The 22,940-nt window shown below is 43.8% G+C and overlaps 1 protein-coding gene across 4 annotated transcripts in view; it reads left to right on the top strand.

Moving 5' to 3' along the window:
- Positions 1 to 22,940, top strand: part of TMEM117 (transmembrane protein 117) — a 2,403,846-nt gene that overhangs the window by 1,339,526 nt on the left and 1,041,380 nt on the right. For all 4 annotated transcript variants that reach the window (XM_078655442.1, XM_078655429.1, XM_078655449.1 and 1 more), the window contains one exon: positions 22,401 to 22,500. In XM_078655442.1, coding sequence (XP_078511568.1) covers positions 22,401 to 22,500 — 100 coding nt within the window. The remainder of the gene's footprint in view (positions 1 to 22,400; positions 22,501 to 22,940) is intronic.

Here is a 22,940-nt window from a genome sequence, read left to right as displayed (position 1 = left end):
TCACAGGAACCTCTCTCTATATAGTTTTTGTATAACCCCTTCGCTGCTAGGCCTTTTCCCCCCATGCTAAGCCTTTTTTGGCTATTTGGGGTTGTTTGCGTTTAGGCCACTGTAACTTTTTGACCACATAGGTATCCATGCCAAATTTGCGTCCTTTTTATCCAACATCATGGGGATTCTAAAGGCATCCAGGGTTGTGGATTCCCCTGGATGGGACCAAGAAATTACCTTAAATACAGGCACTTTTGTTTTGTGATGGGGAATTGGAAAAAAGGGCTACAGATGAAAGTGTCTGTTTTTTTCTCTTCAAATGGTATCAAAAAAAGGTTGTGGTGCTGAAATCACCAGCTTTCAGGGACAAGCAGACTTTCGTCAGAAAATCTACATTTTTTACACAGTTTTGGCATTTTTCCGGGACATAGCATATTTTTGCTTTTTTTTGTGCTTTTAACCTCTTTCCAGTTAATGGTAGAAATGGGTATGAAACTAATGATGGATCCTGGAAAGCTATATATTTTAGAAACTTAGACAAAATTCTGAATTTTGCAAGGGGTCATTTGTGTAGATCCTTCAAGATTTCTTTATAGAAACTAGCCGTTGAATATAGGAAAAATTGAACATAGTTGAAAAAAACAGCCATTTGTGTCAACATTTTCACCTGCAACTTCTTCTAATTATGACAGCTGTTTGAAAGCAATATACCGTTACATCCGCTGGACTTTTCTGGTTGTGGAGATTTGTAGGTTCACCAAGAACCCGTCGAACCCAGAGCCAATAACTGAGCAGCGTCTTGCAAGGTTATTTATTCTGTACCGGGTACATAGCAATTAATTTGGGAAAATATATACATAGAAAAATTGGTATGAAAGACACCAATGTATTTCTGAAATTGGAACAACATAAAGAGTTTAGAAACAGTAGATCATTCCACATTTCTGAAATTTTGAGTACCCATACTAGCATGAGAATTATAGGTAATTTTTCAAAACAACTTTTTTATACATTGTCTTTCATTTGGAAGGCAGAAATGCATCAAAAGTCAATAGGTAATAACCGTTGCTCTACAATTCTGTGTTACCGTAAGTCTCCTGATAAAAATGGTACCTCACTTGTGTGGGTAGGCCTAGTGCCTGCGATAGGAAATGGCTCAAAACGCAACGAGGACACACTTTATGTTTACAGTGAAAACTGACCTTTTTTTTGTAAAGTGCCTAGCTGTGGATTTTGAACCCTAGCTCTGCCTCACCTATAGAAACATAGCAAAACTATACATTTCTGAAAACTAGACACCCAGGGGAATCTAGGATGGGGGTACTTTTCTGGCTCTCACTAGGTTCTGTTACCCAGAATCCCTTCCAAACCTCAACATTTAAAAAAAAAAAACATTTTCCTCACATTTCTGTGGTGGAGAATTCTGGAATCTGCGTGGATCCACAAAATTCTACCCACCCAGTATTCCCCAAAGTCTTCCGAGAAAAATGGTACCTCACTTGTGTGGGTAGGCCTAGTGCCCACAACAGAAAATGGCCCAAAACGCATCAGGACCATACCACATTTTCACAGTGAAACTGACCCTATTTTTGCAAAGTGCCTAGCTGTAGATTTTGAAACCTAGCCCTCCCGGCACCTAGGAAAACCTAGCAAACCTATACATTTTTTTGAAACTAGACACCCAGGGGAATCCAGGATGGGGTAACTTGTCTGGCTCGCACCAGGTTCTGTTACCCAGAATCCCTTGCAAACCTCAAAATTTGTAAATAAAAAAACACACATTTTCCTCTCATTTCTGTGGTGGAAAGTACTGGAATCTGTGTGGATCCAGAAAATTCCACCCACCCGCGTTCCCCAAAGTCTTCCGAGAAAAATGATACCTCACTTGTGTGGGTAGGCCTAGTGCCCACAACAGGAAACGGCCCAAAACGCAACGTGGACGCACCACATTTTACATTGAAAACTGACACTATTTTGCAAAGTGCCTAGCTGTAGATTTTAAACCCTAGCTCTGCCGGAATCTAGGGAAACCTAGCAAACCTATACATTTTTGAAAACTAGACTCCCAAGGGAATCCAGGATGGCATGACTTGTCTAGCTCTCACCAGGTCCTGTTACCCAGAATCCCTTCCAAACCTCAAAATCTGTCCAAAAAAAACACATTTCCCGGTTACTTTGGACACCCTGAAAGGCACATGCCCAATGCTGGTATCACTGGGAAATGTGGGGCACAGAGTCTACAAATTCCATGCCTAGGATATCAGAGACCAAGATAGAATTATGCACTTGATGTTCTAAATACGTTCGTGAATGTGACACCTGTTGCTGTGAAATGCCATCAATGTCTCACCAGGTAGATATGAATATTGCCTTATGCCTACGGCGATATCGGAAGCTGCTTTCTAATGAGAATGTACGACGTGCTGATTGGTTGCAGAAATGTACTGTTATGTTGTACAATAAAATCAAAAATAAAAGTTTAAAAAAACAAACTAATTTCTGTGGTGGAAAGTTCTGGAATTTGCGTGAATTCACAAAATTCCACGCACCCCGCAGAAAGACTGTGGCAGCTCCCACCCCCATGCATAAAAAAAGTCTGCATAATCGCTGGCGCCTAGTGGGCTTTCTGCCCCCTGGGGGCTGATCAGGGGCCACTGCCCCCATCCACCCCTCGGGGGCAGAAAGACTGTGGAATTTGTTTGGGGAGGTGTGGTTATTGGCATGGCCATTCTGGGCTGACCTCAACCTTGAATAAAAAAAATAAATCTTGAGGCCTAGAGGGCTTACTGCCCTCCCTGGGGGTGGCAGATAAGGGGCAATCGCCCCAATATGCCTCCAAGGAGGGGTAGAAAGACTGTGGTAATTGTTTTTGGAGTGGGGGCATTATCATGCCCATTCTGGGCAACCCCCACTACTACATTATAAAAAACAAATCCCTGGTAGCAAGTGGGCTTTCGGGGGATCAGGGGCTATTGCCCCCATCTGCCCCTCGGGGAGCAGAAAGACTTGCATTTGCTTGGGGGGTGGGGGCATTTGCCCCCACCCCTACATCAATCAAAAAATAATCCCTGATTTTGAATGGGCTTTCTGCCCCCGGGGGTAGATTGGGGGCTACTGCCCCCATATGTCCTCCTGGGAGGGGCAGAAAGACTTGAATTTCACTGGGGGTGGGGGCATTGTCATGGCCATTTTGGGCAGCCCCACCCCAATGTCAATTAAAAGAAACAATCCCTGGATTCTAGTGGGCTTTCTGCACCCCTGGGGGGCAGATTGGGGGCTACTGCCCCCATATGCCCTCCGAGGGGGATCAAAAAGACTTGAATTTCACTGGGGTTGGGGAATTGTCATGCCCTTTTTGGGCAGCCTCCACCTCAACGTCAATAAAAACAAAAACAATCCCTGTTTTCTAGTCAGCTTTCTGCCTCCCTTGGCGGGCAGATTGGGAGCAGTACTGACATTTCTCTGGGGGTGTGGGGGCATTGCCATGCCCTTTTTGGGCAGCTCCCACCCCAACATAAATAAAAAAAACTGGTTTCTAGTGGGCTTTCTGCCCCCTCGGGGGGGCAAGAAAGACTGACATTTCTCGGGGGGGGGGGGGGGGGGGGTATTGCCAGGCCCTTTTTGGGTAACCCCCATCCCAACGTCAATAAAAAAATAATCCCTGGTTTCTAGTGCCCCCCCCCGTGACCATATTGGGGTCTGTTTCGACCAAACAAATATGGGGGGAAGCAAAGGCACTTGCCCAAGGGGCCGATCCCCCCTCCCTGGTGCTAGTGGGTGGATCCCTGTTTGGGGATCGCCCTCCTGGGGTGCTCCCAAGGAGGATTGCAATGACAATAGCGCGCCATGCGCACGATAGTCATTGCAATGAAATTCAAAATTAGGCCTGGGGAGGTTGGGGGAGCTCTTCCCCACCTCCCCATGCAACAAAAAAAGGGAAATCCCTTTGCTGCCTGTAGCAGAAGGATTTTCCTGAGCATGTGCTCATGACGGAATGGTTCCATCATGAGCACACTAGAACTTGTGCTCATGATGGAACCATTCCTTCATGAGCATGGATGGGGATAATATGCAGAGTTGGAAACAGAACATTGAGCCAAAGTTGACTCTCCAAAATGTCTTTCATTACAGCCTACTATACCAGAGAATACTGCTACACTTTCAGTTTCTCACGTCAATTACATGTTCTGTAAAGCCGGGTCAGTAAGTGGTCTGAAGGCCGCAGAACACATTCCAGCAACTACAGGCTGGAAAATATTGCTGGCATAGAGGGGTAAGAACAGTGAGATTCACTCCCCAGAAGTTGGAGCACAGGGGCCCTAGGACACATCGTGATGTATTAAGCAGACTCTCTGCCCACAGGCATTGATTATAAAAGGGGCACAGCACCTACTTTAGGGCAAAATCCTTGCTCACAGAAGGTGTGAGACCTGTTTGAATTAGTACGTTTTGATACTGGGATACAATTTGCTATGATTTTATGTAATTTGCAATAAAAAATTCATTCATTCATTAATGCCAATGACCACAAGTTCAAACCTTGAAAAACAAACTTATTGGAAAGCATGTCTCTCAATCCCAAAAGGAAAGGTGCAGTACGACCTCTACACACTTCACAAGTTACATTGAGGGACCTCTGCAGAGTAGCTGCCACAGCAAGCTACTAGCATAGAGATACATAAGGCAGAACATGGTTATAAACCAAGTGATGCTCTAAGGACATTTTCCTGAGCCTCAGCAAAAATCTCCTTTCTCATCAGATAATAAATCCTCACCCACAATGTGGTCATAGGATGATTTAGCTCATCCAAAAACAATTATCGCCAGGACAGGCTCAACCAAACTTTGCAGCTCTTCATATTATGTGCTGTAATTAGACTTAATATCACACTCACACACTTTAATGTTGTCAATGATCTATCCTAGAAATTATTTTGTGTTATCTGTAACAATATTTAAAAAATTGAATCGCTGGTGTTTTGGGATTGTTATTTTCCCTACTTGCAGGTATTAGTAACTTTTAGTGTTGATGTGCTTCAGGCACATATTACAGTTGTTGGAAATTGTGGTTCCAGTTGATGGGAGTTAAACCCTACTCAAGCAGCAACCACAATCTCTGTATGGGTGAAACACAGGAACACCCTAAATTAACCTGTGCTCAAACCTCGGGTAGCTTGGCGCAAAAGCAGTCAGGATTAACTTAAAAGCAATGTGTTAAGTATTTATGAAGCACTTCAAATAATAAACAAGCATTAGAAATGCAATCGGGCTCGGATTTATTTGAGTTTGAGCTAATGGCATTGTAAATGCCAATGTATTGTTGCTATGTGTTATGGAGTGTGTTCATGTGGTGTGTACTGCCAGTGATCTCCTTGTGAGTGTGAGAATATTGCACCGTTACTGCCTGTGTTGTCCTTCTTGTGAGTGTGAGAAGCTTGCACCTCTGCTGCCTGTGGTCTCCTTGTGAGTGTAAGAAGCTTGCACCTCTGCTGCCTGTGGTCTCCTTGTGAGTGTAAGAAGCTTGCACTGCTGCTGCCTGTGATGTCCTTCTTGTGAGTTTAAGAAGCTTGCACTGCTGCTGCCTGTGATGTCGTTCTTGTGAGTGTGAGAAGCTTGCACAGCTGCTGCCTGTGAGTATGAGAAGATTGCATTGTGCATCTCTGTGCTGTGCCTGTTCTTTATAAGGGACTCTTGCTCTGTTGCTGCTGCTGCCTTGGCACAGTACCTGCTGTGAGTGTGTGAGGGAAGCTTGCACCGCTGCTGCTTGTGATGTCCTTCTTGTGAGTGGGAGGAGCTTGCACCTCAGCTGCCTGTGGTATCCTTGTGAGTGTAACAAGCTTGCACAGCTGCTGCCTGTGATGTCCTTCGTGTGAGTGTGAGAAGCTTGCACCGCTGCTGCCTGTGAGTATGAGAAGATTGCATTGTGCATCTCTGTGCTGTGCCTGTTCTTTGTAAGGGACTCTTGCTCTGTTGCTGCTGCTGCCTTGGCACAGTACCTGCTGTGAGTGTGTAAGGGAAGCTTGCACCACTGCTGCTTGTGATGTTGTTCTTGCGAGTGTGAGAAGCTTGCACCTCTGCTGCCTGTCGTCTCCTTGTGAGTGTAAGTAGCTTGCACTGCTGCTGCCTGTGATGTCGTTCTTGTGAGTGTGAGAAGCTTGCACCGCTGCTGCTTGTGATGTCCTTCTTGTGAGTGGGAGAAGCTTGCACCTCAGCTGCCTGTGGTCTCCTTGTGAGTGTGAGAAGCTTGCACCGCTGCTGTTTGTGATGTCCTTCTTGTGAGTGTGAGAAGCTTGCACCGCTGCTGTTTGTGATGTCCTTCTTGTGAGTGGGAGAAGCTTGCAACTCAGCTGCCTGTGGTCTCCTTGTGAGTGTAAGAAGCTTGCACAGCTGCTGCCTGTGATGTCCTACTCACTACTCTACTCTACTCACTACTCACGACTCTGCACTCACTACTCACTACTCTACTCTACTCACTACTCTACTCACTACTCACTACTCTACTCACTACTCACTACTCTACTCACTACTCACTACTCTACTCACTACTCACTACTCTACTCACTACTCTACTCACTACTCTACTCACTACTCACTACTGCACTCACTACTTTACTCTACTCACTACTCTACTCACTACTCACTACTCAACTCACTACTCTACTCACTACTCTACTCACTACTCTACTCACTACTCACTACTCTACTCACTACTCTACTCACTACTCTACTCACTACTCTGCACTCACTACTCACTACTCTGCACTCACTACTCACTACTCACTACTCTACTCACTACTCTGCACTCACTACTCTGCACTCACTACTCACTACTCTGCACTCACTACTCACTACTCTGCACTCACTACTCACTACTCACTACTCTACTCACTACTCTACTCACTACTCACTACTCTACTCACTACTCTACTCACTACTCACTACTCTGCACTAACTACTCTACTCACTACTCTACTCACTACTCACTACTCACTACTCACTACTCTACTCACTACTCTACTCACTACTCTACTCACTACTCTACTCACTACTCTACTCACTACTCTACTCACTACTCTGCACTCACTACTCTGCACTCACTACTCTGCACTCACTACTCTACTCACTACTCTACTCACTACTCTACTCACTACTCTGCACTCACTACTCTGCACTCACTACTCTGCACTCACTACTCTGCACTCACTACTCTGCACTCACTACTCTGCACTCACTACTCTGCACTCACTACTCTGCACTCACTACTCACTACTCTACTCACTACTCACTACTCTACTCACTACTCTGCACTCACTACTCACTACTCTACTCACTACTCTACTCACTACTCTACTCACTACTCTACTCACTACTCTGCACTCACAACTCACTACTCTGCACTCACTACTCACTACTCTACTCACTACTCACTACTCTGCACTCACTACTCTGCACTCACTACTCACTACTCTACTCACTACTCGCTACTCACTACTCTACTCACTACTCTACTCACTACTGCACTCACTACTCACTACTCTGCACTCACTACTCTACTCACTACTCTACTCACTACTCACTACTCTACTCACTACTCACTACTCTACTCACTACTCACTACTCTACTCACTACTCTACTCACTACTCTACTCACTACTCTACTCACTACTCTACTCACTACTCTACTCACTACTCTACTCACTACTCAACTCACTACTCACTACTCACTACTCTACTCACTACTCACCTCACTACTCTACTCACTACTCTGCACTCACTACTCACCTCACTACTCTGCACTCACTACTCTACTACTCTACTCTGCACTCACTACTCACTACTTTACTCACTACTCACTACTCTACTCACTACTCACTACTCACTACTCACTACTCTACTCACTACTCACTACTCTACTCACTACTCACTATTCTACTCACTACTCTACTCACTACTCTACTCACTACTCTACTCACTACTCTACTCACTACTCTACTCACTACTCTGCACTCACTACTCACTACTCTGCACTCACTACTCTGCACTCGCTACTCACTACTCTACTCACTACTCTACTACTCACTACTCTACTCACTACTCTACTCACTACTCTACTCACTACTCTACTCACTACTCAACTCACTACTCACTACTCTACTCACTACTCTACTCACTACTCTACTCACTACTCTACTCACTACTCTACTCTACTCACTACTCTACTCACTACTCTACTCACTACTCTACTCACTACTCTACTCACTACTCAACTCACTACTCACTACTCTACTCACTACTCTACTCTACTCACTACTCTACTCACTACTCTACTCACTACTCTACTCACTACTCTACTCACTACTCTACTCACTACTCAACTCACTACTCAACTCACTACTCAACTCACTACTCACTACTCTACTCACTACTCACTACTCACTACTCTACTCACTACTCACCTCACTACTCTACTCACTACTCACCTCACTACTCACCTCACTACTCACCTCACTACTCACCTCACTACTCTGCACTCACTACTCACTACTCTACTCACTACTCTACTCACTACTCTACTCACTACCATACTCACTACCATACTCTCTACTCACTACCCTACTCACTACTCTACTCACTACTCTACTCACTACTCTGCACTCACTACTCTGAACTCACTACTCTGCACTCACTACTCACTACTCTACTCACTACTCTGCTCACTACTCTACTCACTACCATACTCACTACCATACTCTACTCACTACTCTACTCACTACTCTACTCACTACTCTGCACTCACTACTCTGCACTCACTACTCTGCACTCACTACTCTGCACTCACTACTCACTACTCTACTCACTACTCTACTCACTACTCTACTCACTACTCTACTCACTACTCTACTCACTACTCTACTCTACTCACTACTCTACTCACTACTCTACTCACTACTCTACTCACTACTCAACTCACTACTCACACTCTACTCACTACTCTACTCTACTCACTACTCTACTCACTACTCTACTCACTACTCTACTCACTACTCTACTCACTACTCTACTCACTACTCTACTCACTACTCAACTCACTACTCACTACTCTACTCACTACTCACTACTCACTACTCTACTCACTACTCACCTCACTACTCTACTCACTACTCTACTCACTACCTCTACTCACTACTCACTACTGCACTCACTACTCACTACTCTGCACTCACTACTCTACTCACTACTCTACTCACTACTCTACTCACTACTCTACTCACTACTCACCTCACTACTCACCTCACTACTCTACTCTGCACTCTCTACTCACTACTCTACTCACTACTCTACTCACTACTCTACTCACTACTCACTACTCACACTACTACCTTCTACTCTATCTACTCCACTACTCACTCACTCACTACTCTACTCACTACTCACTACTCACTACTCTACTCACTACTCACTACTCACTACTCACTACTGACTACTCACTACTCACTACTCACTACTCCACTCACTACTCTACTCACTACTCTGCACTCACTACTCTGCACTCACTACTCTGCACTCACTACTCACTACTCTACTCACTACTCTGCACTCACTACTCACTACTCTACTCACTACATCCACTACTCACTCCTACATCACTCACTACTCTACTCACTACTACTCACTCCACTACTCACTACTCTACTCACTACTCTGCACTCACTACTCTACTCTGCACTATCTACTCACTACTGCTACTCACTACTCTACCTCACTACTCTGCACTCACTACTCACTACTCAACTACTACTTGCACTACTCTCACTCACTACTCTGCACTCACTACTCACTACTCTCTTACTCACTACTACTCACTACTCTACTCACTACTCTACTCACTACTCTACTCACTACTCTACTCACTCTCTACTCACTACCTGCACTCACTACTCACTACTCTGCACTCACTACTCACTACTCTACTCACTACTCCACTCACTACTCCTGCACTCTACTCACTACTCTGCACTCACTACTCCTACTCTGCACCTCTACTCACTACTCTCACTCTCTACTCACTACTCTGCACTCACTACTCACTACTCTGCACTCTCTACTCACTACTCTCACCTCTACTCACTACTCTACTCACTACTCTACTCACTACTCTACTCCCTCTACACTACTCTACTCACTACTCTACTACTCACTACTCTACTCACTACTCTGCACTCACTACTCACTACTCTGCACTCACTACCTGCACTCACTACTCACTACTCTGCACTCACTACTCTTGCACTCACTACTCACTACTCTGCACTCTCTACTCACTACTCTGCACTCACTCTCACTACTCTACTCACTACTCTACTCACTACTCCTACTCACTACTCTACTCACTACTCTACTCACTACTCTCACTCACTAACTCACTACTCACTACTACTCACTACTCCTACTCACTACTCACCTACTCTACTACTACTCCTACTCACTACTCTACTCACTACCTACTCACTACTCACTACCTACTCACTACTCTACTCACTACTCTACTCACTACTCTACTCTACTCACTACTCTCACTCACTACTCAACCTACTCTACTCACTACTCTCTCACTCACTACTCTACTCACTACTCACTCACTACTCACTCTACCCACTACTCTACTCACTACTCTACTCTACTCTACTCACTACTCTACTCTACTCACTACTCTACTCACTACTCTACTCTACTCACTACTCTACTCACACCTACTCACTACTCTACTCACTACTCTACTTCTCCTCTCCCTACTCTGCACTCCCTACTCTGCACTCCCTACTCTGCACTCCCTACTCTGCACTCCCTACCTACTCTGCACTCCCTACTCTGCCTGAAGCAAGTCTCTAATGATAGGACACTGAATGATAGTACAATGAGTGATCTGGTACAACGGCAGTAGGAGTCTGGTAACCGGACTGTGAGAGTAAATGTGAGGCTCCCAGTGAGAGGAAAGCGAGGTGGAGTGTTTTTTTTATGAAAGGGTGGAGAGAGTGAGTCATGGTGACGAGACAGGGAGCGAGTGAGGAATCTGGCAATAGCTGGGAAGATGCAAGGGATCTGGTAAGAGGACAACGAGAGCTACTGCAAGGGGTCTGTTATGAGGGCAGTAAATTAAAGTGATCTTCTATTTTGACATTAAAAGTTTGAGTTCGGGTGAGGGGGCACGAGTGCTTATCAAAGCACTTTGTTTGTTTTTTTACTTTCAGCTGTGCTGCATAGCAGCCAGGCTGCTGTACAACATGGCTAAACATATCCCTGACAAAACCAACAGATTTTGTATAGGAGAGTCCTATTTGCTTTGCCAATGCTTGTTTAGCCTACCTCAGTCAAAGAGCAGGCGCGGGTTTGCCGGCGCGCACACAGAGCTGAAGGGAAAAAAAACACAGCAGTGCACACGCTCCCAGCACCATCTGCCTTCAATTACCGGCACCTCGGACAGCTGGTAATTGAGGATTTATGTATTCTTCTGCGCGTGTCCGAACACTTTATGCAGGAAGTGGACATTGAAAAAATTCCAAAGCCCTATGGTGTGCTGCCTTACTTAAACACAGCCTTGCCTGGACCAATTACCATTCACATCGCAGAATACCACACGCAAAAACAGCGCGCTTTCTGGAATGCGGCAGCCCACAGCCCTTTTTAAACACAGCCTTGCCTGGACCAATTACCATTCACATCGCAGAATACCACACGCAAAAACAGCGCGCTTTCTGGAATGCGGCAGCCCACAGCCCTTTCTGAACTTTTTTTTTTTATAACATTAGAGCTCGGAAGCCCCGCCCCACTTCGTGTGACGTAGGCCCGAGCCCTAAAAAGTGAAAACAGAAAGAAAAATCGCACACCAATTAGAAAAAATGGAGTAAAATTGAATAAAGTATTTGACGGCAAAATGACAAAAACTGGATATATGCTATCTTAAAGATTTCAGGTAAGTAAAGCGCCTTAAAAGTAGAAAGCACCACTCACTGTTATCTGGCTGTGTGAGACCGGGTGAAAGTCAAATGTTCAGGCTGACCACAATGGAGCGCAGGCTATATATAGGTACCAGGTTAGTCTTGCTAACAGCACTACCTGCTAAAGTCCATTGAGAAGGGTCCTTTTTGTGGTAGATGGGTCCATGAGATGGTCACTGATGTAGCACGAAGATCAGGCCCGGCATCCCAGACAGTCATCACTGTAGCTCAAAGATCCTGTCAGGCATCGTGGACAGTTGTTGCCGGAGCTTTGCACTGGTGGTCCTGCAAACTGTTGATGCTGTAGCACGACACACAAATATCGCAATGTCAGGCATCACTGGTGGTCGCTGTGGTACGAAGAGTCAGGTTCACCAGTGCTTCACTTTGGTGGGCAGCAAGATCTACAGACCTGTTCTCGAAAGATTTCTCCTTTTCGTTAAAGAGGAGGTCAACAAGTGCAGGGCCTGAGAGACACCTCCTGGGGGTTAGAAACTCCCTGCAGCAGAGGCCAGCAAGGCTCAGGAAGGTCCAGTTGCAGGTCCAAGCTGCAGGTTTCTGGGCAGTTGCAGGGAGCATCTGGAGCGTGGTATGTCCCTGTGGCTCAAAACAGGAAGTCAGCTGACCCTTGGAGTCACTTCAGCCTGGGATGAAGGTCCAGCCTTTCTTCTCAGCAGAGTAGCAGGGCAACAAAGTGACAGTGACAGTCCTTATGGCAGCAAAGCAGCACAGCAGTCCATATTCTGTACTATTCACCAGCCTAGGTGTGTACTGTAGAGTTGGGTCTGAGGGTCCAATTTTTATCACCAGTAGCCACTTTGAAGTAGGGGATGTTTCTAGAGAATTCCCTTTGAAGTCCCTGAAGTTTCCTGCCCCCCCTGCCATGGTTCCAATCTGGCTGCATGAATAATGCATTGGTGACAAGATCTTTATATGAAGGCATGGCACAGTTTGTTCAGTTGCAAGTTAGGCTGTGCCCACCATGCCCCTATCCTACCAGTTTATGGCCCATCCAGGTTCACCTAATCCCTTTATTTTGGGACTGTCTGGGAGGAATAAACAAAGTCCATCTTACAACTAGACCTAGTCTGGTGACCCTGGAACATGCTGAAGGCACCACGTAGGGCAGGGAAATGCCAAGTTTGTAGAAATTGCATTTTCCAAATTGTAACTTAAAATCTGACTTTACCATTACCGGGTATTTCTTATTAAAATTTCTCAGCCACCAAACATGACATTCTGATCTGTGCCCAATTGAAAGTTTGTGACTAAGGTGTCAGATCCGGCTGGCATGCACTTCAGTTTCAATATCTCCGCTACGAGTGAGAATGGACGGATTGGGGAAAAACACGCTCACTGGGAAATAGTGTCACTTCCTAAACTATTCCCAGAGTGTGGAAGAATTGTTTTGCATCCTTTCACCATGGTAATTCATTTTCCTTTCACATGGAGAGATGAATATAATTTGATTCTCTTCCACTGTTTTACGAAGTCTCCTGTACGTGGTTTAGGCTCAGAGTACGCATATACAAGTTAATACTGCATGCAGGTGACTTTTCTTTGATCTGTTTGGCACTTGAATACTTATTGAACAAGAAATTAATATGTGGTGCTTAGATGGGACACGAGCATCAGCCGTGCCCGTAAGGAATTATGACACCGCTAAATGCTTATTGAATGCTGTTTTTTTTAGACTTTTCTTCGAAGCTGCATTTGACACATCTATGGTTGTGGGTCTCTTTGCCCCAATTCATTTGTGTCTCCTACTTTTATTCTGTCCTGATAATGACTCCAACTTAAATAATTGTGCCAAGGGAGTCAAAACATCCCACAACATATATGGACTGATTTTTAAATTTGATTCTGGTTTTTGACACTCATGTTTTGAGTGCCATCTGTAATAACACACTGTCCCAATCAGTCACATGTATATATTTCTGTTTATAGCACAAGTGCACATTTGCTGTGCTGTCACTTTATAGGAATAATACAGATTCTGTGCAATATGATTATGGACCATTATTACATTATATGAATAAGGTAAACAAAATAAATCCAGTTATCGCTTAATTGAAATAAGATGCAGAAGAGTTTCTTTACATCACTATTGCCTGCAGAAGTTCAAGGCTATTCTTCCCTCATAGAGACCACCTTCTCTTGATAATCCCAATTGAAAGTTGCCTCTTATTAGATTTAAAGAGGCAACTCAATGTTATCATAAGGAAGAGGTAGGCCTTGCAGTAGTGAAAAACAAATGTAAGAGCTTTTCACTACCAGCACATGTAAAATTCAAAATTACATGTCCAATGATTTGAAAACACTGCGCCCTGGGCTATTTTGACCCTACCCCAGGAATGACCACTATGTGTTAAAAAGGAGGGTTTAGTCCTGGCAAAATGTCTCCTGTCACACACAGGCTGCGATGGCAGGCCTGAAACTTGTTAAAGAGGCTGCTTAAATGGGTGGCACATCAGTGCAGCAGACCCACTAGTAGAATTTATTTACAAGCCCTGGTCACATATAGTACAACTTAATTTGGGACTTACAAGTAAATGAAATGTACCAGTTGGGTGTAACCCAACTTTACAATGTTTAAGGGCGAGAGCATAAGCACTTTAGCACTGGTTCACAGTGGTTAAGTGTACAGAGTCCTAAAAGTCAACAAAAATGTGTTCAGAAAATAGGAGGGTGGAGGCAACAAGTTTGAGGATGACCCTGCAGAAAGGGCCAACTCCAGCAACACTCACCTATTACAGTCTCAGTACACAAAACAGAAAGGTTAATAATCCCAGCCTAGGAGACCCTTATCTAAAATCCTAAATTAGAAAGGGGACATGGAACGTGTGATTTGATTCTTGCCCAGTATGATACACATCACTCAATATTTACTTAATGCAGAGAGAAGGGCACAAGCCTTATTTGTGTAGGGTAATAATAGTCCAAGATTGTATGGTGACTTCAAAGAAGCATGCATAGAAAGCCTCTTTATACACTAGAAATGTGTAGTGAATCAGACCCATTCAATACATAGTGAGGAGCACAAACAGCAAAATTATGAGCATATAGTCTGGCTCGCCCAGTTTTTATGTACATAAAACTTCATGAGAAACAAGAGAAAGCCTTTCTCTATAGTCTTACACTGTTTAAGAATAAAGGGAAAAGGAGGTTCAAGATCCAGCCTTGATCTGCATACACTTATTTAATTCCCACTTATCCATACTTCATCAAGGCTTCAGGCCCTCAATATACCTAATTGTTACTTCTTGTCAACTACATCAGTGCGATGACCGACCAGGAGTCTGCCTGAGGTCCTGTTTTGGACTCTGACTCTTCTAGATCTAGTTTCCTCCTCTCAAGTGACAAGCCACCTTGAGTGATAAGCAAATGTACAGCACATTGTTATCTTCCCCAAGGGATGTCACTGTTTTACCTTAATTGTTTCCTTCTGTAGGTACATTACATGCCTGGAGGAGGAATCATGTAATTATAAACAAAGATTGGACTGGTAACAGCCGCGATTTGACTCTGAGCCTGCAGCAAAAAACAAAGATCTGATTTGAATGCCCTTTGATTTTTATGAGATCTTCAATTTTCCAAAAAGCCAGGGTGTAAAAATACAGTGCCAAGTATTGCTACATGAGCTCAAGCCCTGCTGATGTCAGCAGGCGGTGTGGCCTTGTGTGGCTGGTGGGCAGTACTGATCCTCCAAGAAACCACTGATTAGCGTAGTGCAGCTCCTTGAGGGACTTATTTTAAAATGTTTATTTTATCAACTTTCCGAATCTGATTTAGTGAGTCGCCTATTATACCTATTTTGCAATTTATGCAGGCTACATCATTTGCACTTGTTATTGGGCAACGTTTCTAAAGTGTCCAAGGCTTACAAGTTATCTAAAAACAATCTTATTTAATTAACCTTACAAAAATTTCATCCATTTACCACATGAAAAACAGTGCAGACCGATGACATCTAAAATCCCAATGTATATTACTAACACAAATTAAAAACCGTAGTAGTCCAATAGCTGCCATTTTGTGATTTAACACTCAAAATCTGTTATATCTGTTCATTTGTATTCGTACTTGTATGTGTGCTTGTATATGAACAAGAAATAACAGCATGGTCACATTCACATTGTTTGAATAATTCAGTTGACAGTCTTCTGGACAAATGTTTCCTCTTTGTGTTCCACACCACTCCGAATGAACATTATCCACCACAAAAGACTGACATCAATATCTTCTGGTGACCTCAATGCATTTTCTTGGGTAGCAGCAGGCGCCACAAGCCATCCATATGCAGGGTGAAAACTGCATGAGAAGTCTCTTTGTAGACGCACTAGTGACCCCACAGAAGCTGAGGCTAAATGTGTTCACTACGGGGTTGACCTTGAGTATTACCCTTGGAGTTTTTGACATACTTTAATGCTTCACAACCTAGTGTAAAAGAAGAAACACACACTTTTTAATTACTGTTAAAATATTGTGAAAAACAATTGGTCTTTGTTGGACATAGCTCTCTCTGTATGGGCACATCAGATTTTTGTCTTTCTCTGCTTTTCTTTGCCGAAGCCTTTGTGTTGGTTTTTAGGACTCTGTCCAGTTCTCCTGCTAATCAGTGGGAAAGTGCTTGTTCCCCTAAACATGGTAAAATTGACCTTCACCTGTTTGTTACATTTAATTTGCTTGTACATCCCTAGTATATGGTACTACATGTACATAGGCCCTGCAAATTAAATGCTACCAGTGAGCTGCAGCACTCACTGTGCAATCCACTAAAGTAGCCTTTTAAAACATGACTCAGGCCTGCCATTGCAGTTTGTAGTGCAATTTTAACCCCTTGGCTGCGGCGCAAATTCCGTGGCGGTGCTGGGGGGTTTGGGGAGTGAGCGCGGCGCTTCCACGCTCGTGACGGAACCACGCTGTCATGAGCCGTGGGCGGCGTGTGCTCATGATGGCGTGGTTCCGTCACGACCTGCCCACTCACTAATTCGCCCGCACAAGCGGGGAATCAGTGCTGCGTGGGCGGAGCGGAGGCAGCATGACGGAACCACTCCGTTATGAGCACATGCCGCCAATGGCTCATGAAGGCGTGGATCCTTTCATGCGCAGGCAAGGGGTTAAACTGCCATTTGGACATGGCAAAATAGACCTGTGCCAGGCCTAAACCTTCCTTTTTGATACTTATAGGTTACCCTTAAGGTCACCATAAAGGCTCATAGGGCAGGGTGCATGGTAGACTTAGAGACAATGTGTAAGGTATTTGTGCAGCACTTCAAAAAGTAAAATAGTTAAAATAGACCATAAAAGGAGCCCACAACAGAGTTTGAAAAATAGAGTAACTTTTTAATAAATTAAAAAAGACCAAAATGATGAAAAGCCAATTAATAGAACCAGAGAGGTTGAATTTTAAAAATGTTTGTGAAAATAGTGTCAAAAAGCACAAAGCACCACTAGGGATATCTGGTTGCTCCAGACAGGGATAAAGTCACAAGTTCGACCATGATGGAGACCAAAGGACCCAGTTAGGCCAGCTGAACAGAGTACCTTAAATACTGGTTGCAGAGTGTTTTGTAGATCTGTTTCAAAGAGACACCGCTCAGCCAAACCGATGCGTCAGTTCAGAGATACGATGAGCCTGTGGTGCAAGGTCCTGTTGCGCGTCGTCGAGGATCCCTTTTTCAGATGCTTGCAATGCAAAGTCCGGTGTAGGGGATGCAGTGCGCAGTGAACGATGTGTTGGTTCCGAGGAGCTGCGAGGCTGTGAGGCGGAGACCTGCATCATCATTGAGGCTGCTGTTGATGAGAGATGCAAGGATCTAAGCTGTGGATGTGCTGCATTGTTGGGCAGTGCGTCAGTTCTGAGGACTGAAGAGTCAATGCGAGATTTTGCAACAGGTCTAATCCACGCAGCAGGGATGATGTGTTGGTTCTGCTCGAGGATGCACCACTCAGCTGAGGAGATGTATTGGTTCGGCTAGAGGATGCATCAGTTCTGCTGACAAGTACCTTAGGCATACTTCCAAGGGTCCAGGACGGGAGTGGTAGCACATGGCAGTGCTGACTCACATATGGCAGAGTCCAGGTGCATGTGCAAGGTTGTTGGAATGCCCCAGAGGCTTCAGATCAGCAAGCCAGCCAACTAGCCCTAGGAGCCACACTGGGTTCTGGTTTCAAGAGATGCTCGTCTAGTCTTTCTCCCCAAGGCAAGAGGGCAACAGGCAGTAGGTCAGCACCACACATCAGGAGTCCAGAACAGCAGCAGCCCTTCAGCAGCACAGCGGTCCGTCTTATCTACTGGTCCAGGAGTGTACTGAAGTGTCTGAGGTCCTTCTTTTTTCCACAGTTGTATCTTTGAAGTGCGGAGAAGCTTCTAGAGGCATTTCTTTAAAGGGCACAGATGCCCTGCCTTTCTTGCCCTGGCTCCAGACTAACTATAGTGGGTATACAGCCCTTTGTTTGGAGACGGGACACAGCCTATTACGGCGCAAGAGAGGCTGTGCCCAGTTCCATCCTCCCATCGTACCAGTGATGTCCCACTCAGTCACACCTAAGCTCCCATTCATTGTATGTGGCTGTGTTGGAGGAATACACAACTGTCAACCACTCCCAGTCATGTGACTAGAGACAAGCCCTAGGCATCAAATGGCTAAGGCAAGAATATGCCAACTTTCTAAAGGTGTTTATCAAGAGACCGTGTCTGTTTTTTATCAGTAAGCTTAGGTCACTGTAAAATCAAACTCAATATAGTTCACCACTACTGACGCCAGTTAACAACTCATTTGATTTATCACAGTGGTCACCAAACCTAATTAGAATGGCCGCATCTTTCATTTTTTCTTATATTTTTCATCACATTTTTAACAATTCTTTAACACAACATCTCATAGGCTTTGGAGCAGCATACCAATTGTGACAACTCTAAAACTTTTTGACCTACACATTAAACATACTTTTGTCAACAGTGGCTTTTTCAGAAACACAAATAATTGCAACATAATTAACAGAGACATACAAAAATTCTGAAAAACGATAACACGTTTGTAATGTCCCAGTTCTCAATTTTAATATTCAAGGAGTAAAACATTTATTGCATTTCTCTGTACTCCTAAAATACCTTATAGCTAGGGGTTAGAGAAGCTGCCTTTTAATGGGCTTGCGAAAGTGGGTCTGTTTTTTTTTCTTTTTTTCTGCAGATTCCCTTTATCCCAAATGTCTTTCAACTAACGCCTTCAATTGAACGTGTTGCCGCATTCTGAACTTCACAAGTCCGGGTTCTGCTAAGGAAGTTAACTGGATGGGTCTTTAATCAAAGAGAGGAACATTGTGAATAACGTGGAATGTGGTGGGATAACATTTTTCTAAAGAGATCCCTCTTTACGGATGTACTTCTTTTTTAGAATTCACTTTTGTATTCCATTGCTTTGTTGAACATTTTCAGTTGGGTTGCTGAAAAACAAATACATGCCATAAATAAGTCTGATGCCATTCATCATTGAAAATGCCATAAAAAACTGACGTTGCTGTTGATTAATTAAACTTACTTAGCTGAACTCATCAAAATAGAACTTTGAACGTTTCCTTCTGTGTGGAATGCTTATTCTTCTGGGGTGAAAATCTAAACAGGCGGCTTTGTTGCATTTAACCAGCTTTCCTTGGCCCCAATAAAGTCCCAGCACAAGAATGGCTTTCAAACAAGCTACAAAGGGGGAGATTGACTAAGATTTTACAGCGTGTTTGTGTCCCAAAAATGACACAAATAGGCGCAAAATATTTTTTTCCATTTCACTTTCCAGCTCTAAACTTGTTTACCACTTGGAAATAACGTGAAAGTAGTGCAAAGCAGCGCATAGAGCTGATTTGCATTACTTAGTGCCAAGGGGTCATATCTTGGATGGCGCATGGGCATTTCCTTGCAACCACCCAAGGTTTCTGACGCTAAACCCAATTTCCTAAACAAAGTAGACAGGGTTTAGCGTCAGAAAACTGTGCCCTTTTAAAGTTGGTGCAAGGAAGGAGAAATGCTCTATCCCTGCCTCCAGGGCCGTCAATCTTGTAGCGCGCGAGCGCTACCAATGACGGCCCCGGGCAACTTGATTTTGGCCAGCCCTCGCGACGCGATAACGTAGCAGTGACGCTTCACGCGCTTCACCACTATGCGCTCAAATCGTGAGGAGTCGATTGGGGCCTGGGGCAGTCCGTGGCAGTGCTGCTCTTGGCGATTTGATGGCTCTGGAGTCTGGCTGATGCAGTCAGAGCAGCAGAACTTGAAGTTATTAAGTGAACGAAGTTCGAACTTCAAGTTCGAACCAACCACCCCTGCCTGCCATAGAGTAGAGACCCTGGAGCGAGTGAGGTAAGAGGAGAGCAGGAGGATCTCTGCTACCTAAACATTTTCAGAGGGGTGGGTGGCTGAGTGGTTCATCATGCATAGCTGCCAAGGTTTAAGATTCTAATGAGTGACATTTTCATAATTATTTTCAGTGTAATTATGAGTGAAATTTCTATGGCAATGAGTGACACTTTCTGGCGAGTAAAATCAAGGAACAAAGCTGAGGGAAACATAAATATCAGACATTGCACCCATTTGTGCAACAAGATTGTCTGAATCATACTTTGTGTGCTACCCAAGACCGTTCATTAAAGGGCCATCAAGTGAATGAAGTCACAATAGGTATTAATATCCAAGCAGACGTCGCAGTCATCAAATAAACAGCATTCTGGAATGCTTACTGGTGGTGCCCGATAGTGGTGCAGGAGAGGCCTGTTGCTTTTTTTTTTTTAGATGATGCCCCTTTAAGAGAGAGGCAGCAGCTCGAAGAAAGAGATTTATGATATGATAAAAATTATTAAAAGATAATTTCACTGTGGGGGGAAGGCGGTTCCATGCTCAGCTCATTTATCACTGGTAGTTGGGACAGAGCTGGCATCATAGGTTGAAAACTTGAATGAAAACTGATTTCCATCAAGCCTCTCTCCATTCTCTCTCTCTTATCTTTTTCGTCTTCTTCCCCTCTTGTCTCTAATCATTTTTACAGCTGGTCTTTTTAGGGTCACACATCTGTTTTCTCTTTACTTTATTTTTCTTGCCTCATTCTTTCTCTTTACTTTATTTTTCTTGCCTCATTCTGTTTCCTTTCACCACTTCCTTCTTTTTCCTTTCTCCCTCTTCTCTTCCCCCTCCTTCCTCTTGCCTTTCTCTCCTCTTTCCATACCTATCTTTCTGCCCACTCTCTTTACTACGCCAGTGTCTCCCTTCCTTCATCTCACTGCAACTTATATAGCAGAATTTTAAATTCAGCTGACACAATGCTTTAATGCGCCTGTGAAAAAAAAATGCTTTTAATTTGCAGAAATGCACATCAGCAAGCACATTCCAAACCACTTGCCAGGCAGCTGACTCTATTCTAGTGGTTTTAAGGAGCACGAGACCGAACAGTTACTTGGGGGCCTTAATGGTGATCAATCAGGTCATGATATTGCAGAGTAACCCGCTGCTCTTCGAAAACAAAGTCCCGAGTTTCCAAGCCAGCTGCCGGTTCCTCTCAGCAATTAATTGTTCACGCAACTCTCTGATGGATGTCACATGCGTTTTTTCGGAGTCCCCAGATAGATCATCTGTGTGTTCTCTGTTGTACTGCCAGTCACCGGTGTATTCAACTGTGAAGCCTTGGGATATGTCATGTATGTGCATTTAACTTGCATGATCGAGGTAACTATTAGCGGCGATACTACGTGTCTCTCTGACCTCTTTCAAGTGCTCAAGGTCCTTTTTCCCCAGCACCCATCTCTCCCCCTCCTCCCTCCAGGGGCGGCAATCTGAGGGATAGCCCCGGGCGCCTCAAGCTCTAGCTACGCCCCTGGCAGCGCAGCATTTACAGCTGCACTGCACTACGAGTGAACTAAGTACGTCAGGCCCAAAGTATCTTCCATGCGATACACTGCAACGATAAACAACCGTTTTGGATTTTAATACAACGCACTGAAGCAATTGGACTTTTTGATGTGTTTTGTTCACAGTTTGAAAAATAAAATAGTTTTGCTCGACGAAAGGATAACCATTGCTACTTTAAACAAATTATTATGTGTCGGTAATAAGGAACTAGTTTGAAATGTTAGCGAAATATGACTGCAGTTTGAACATAAATTGCTCTTCAGGCATGCCGTCGATGTACTTTCCTTTATTAAGCAGTATATTGTACTGAAGAATGCTAGTCTGTTTTTTTTTTACAATATTCAAAAACTGACATGCTGTTCTATTTCGCATGTACATTTCACGTGTATTTTAGTTTTAAAACAAAAAATAATCTTACTTTTTGTTAGTATACATATTTACTACATAATTGTCAGTGATCATTTTAAATCCTGGTAAAATTAATTTTAATATATATCTATATTATTTTTATCCCGCAGATCACACATAATAACAGATTATATGGGCATAAGAAATCAGACCTTCATGAAAATAGCAGCAGTTGGAACTTGGATGGGAGACTTTGTCACAGCTTGGATGGTGAGGAAATAAATCACAAAATGAAAACTCTCGGTACAAAAATGTTATGTCAAATAAAAATTCACAGCTCAGAAAAAAACAGTACGAGAAGAAATAGTTTAACACTTTTAATATGACAAAGGAATAGTGCATTAGCAGCAGAAAACATAGCGATGTGTGATCTGGTATATTAGGCGACATACAGTTAACTGATGTAATCAGAAGGAATTTCGGAGTATATTTTCATGTAAAATTATGCACTGGGTGTGGAGTTATTGAGGCAAATGCACCAATAGTTTGACAGCTAATTTCAGAAACTAGAAAGCAAAGATGCTATGCACTATTGAATTCAGAAAGAATGCTAACTGCATTTTCCACGCAGAATAGATTTGGCAAACATGCCAGTAAAGCACAATTAAGCCAAACTAAAAGAAATCTTGAACAGAGGCACTGTAGTAGGT

This window comes from Lissotriton helveticus, chromosome 1_1 (assembly GCF_964261635.1).
Source record: "Lissotriton helveticus chromosome 1_1, aLisHel1.1, whole genome shotgun sequence".
Taxonomy (NCBI): Eukaryota; Metazoa; Chordata; class Amphibia; order Caudata; family Salamandridae; genus Lissotriton; species Lissotriton helveticus.
This window is presented reverse-complemented; position numbering and strand designations above follow the sequence as displayed.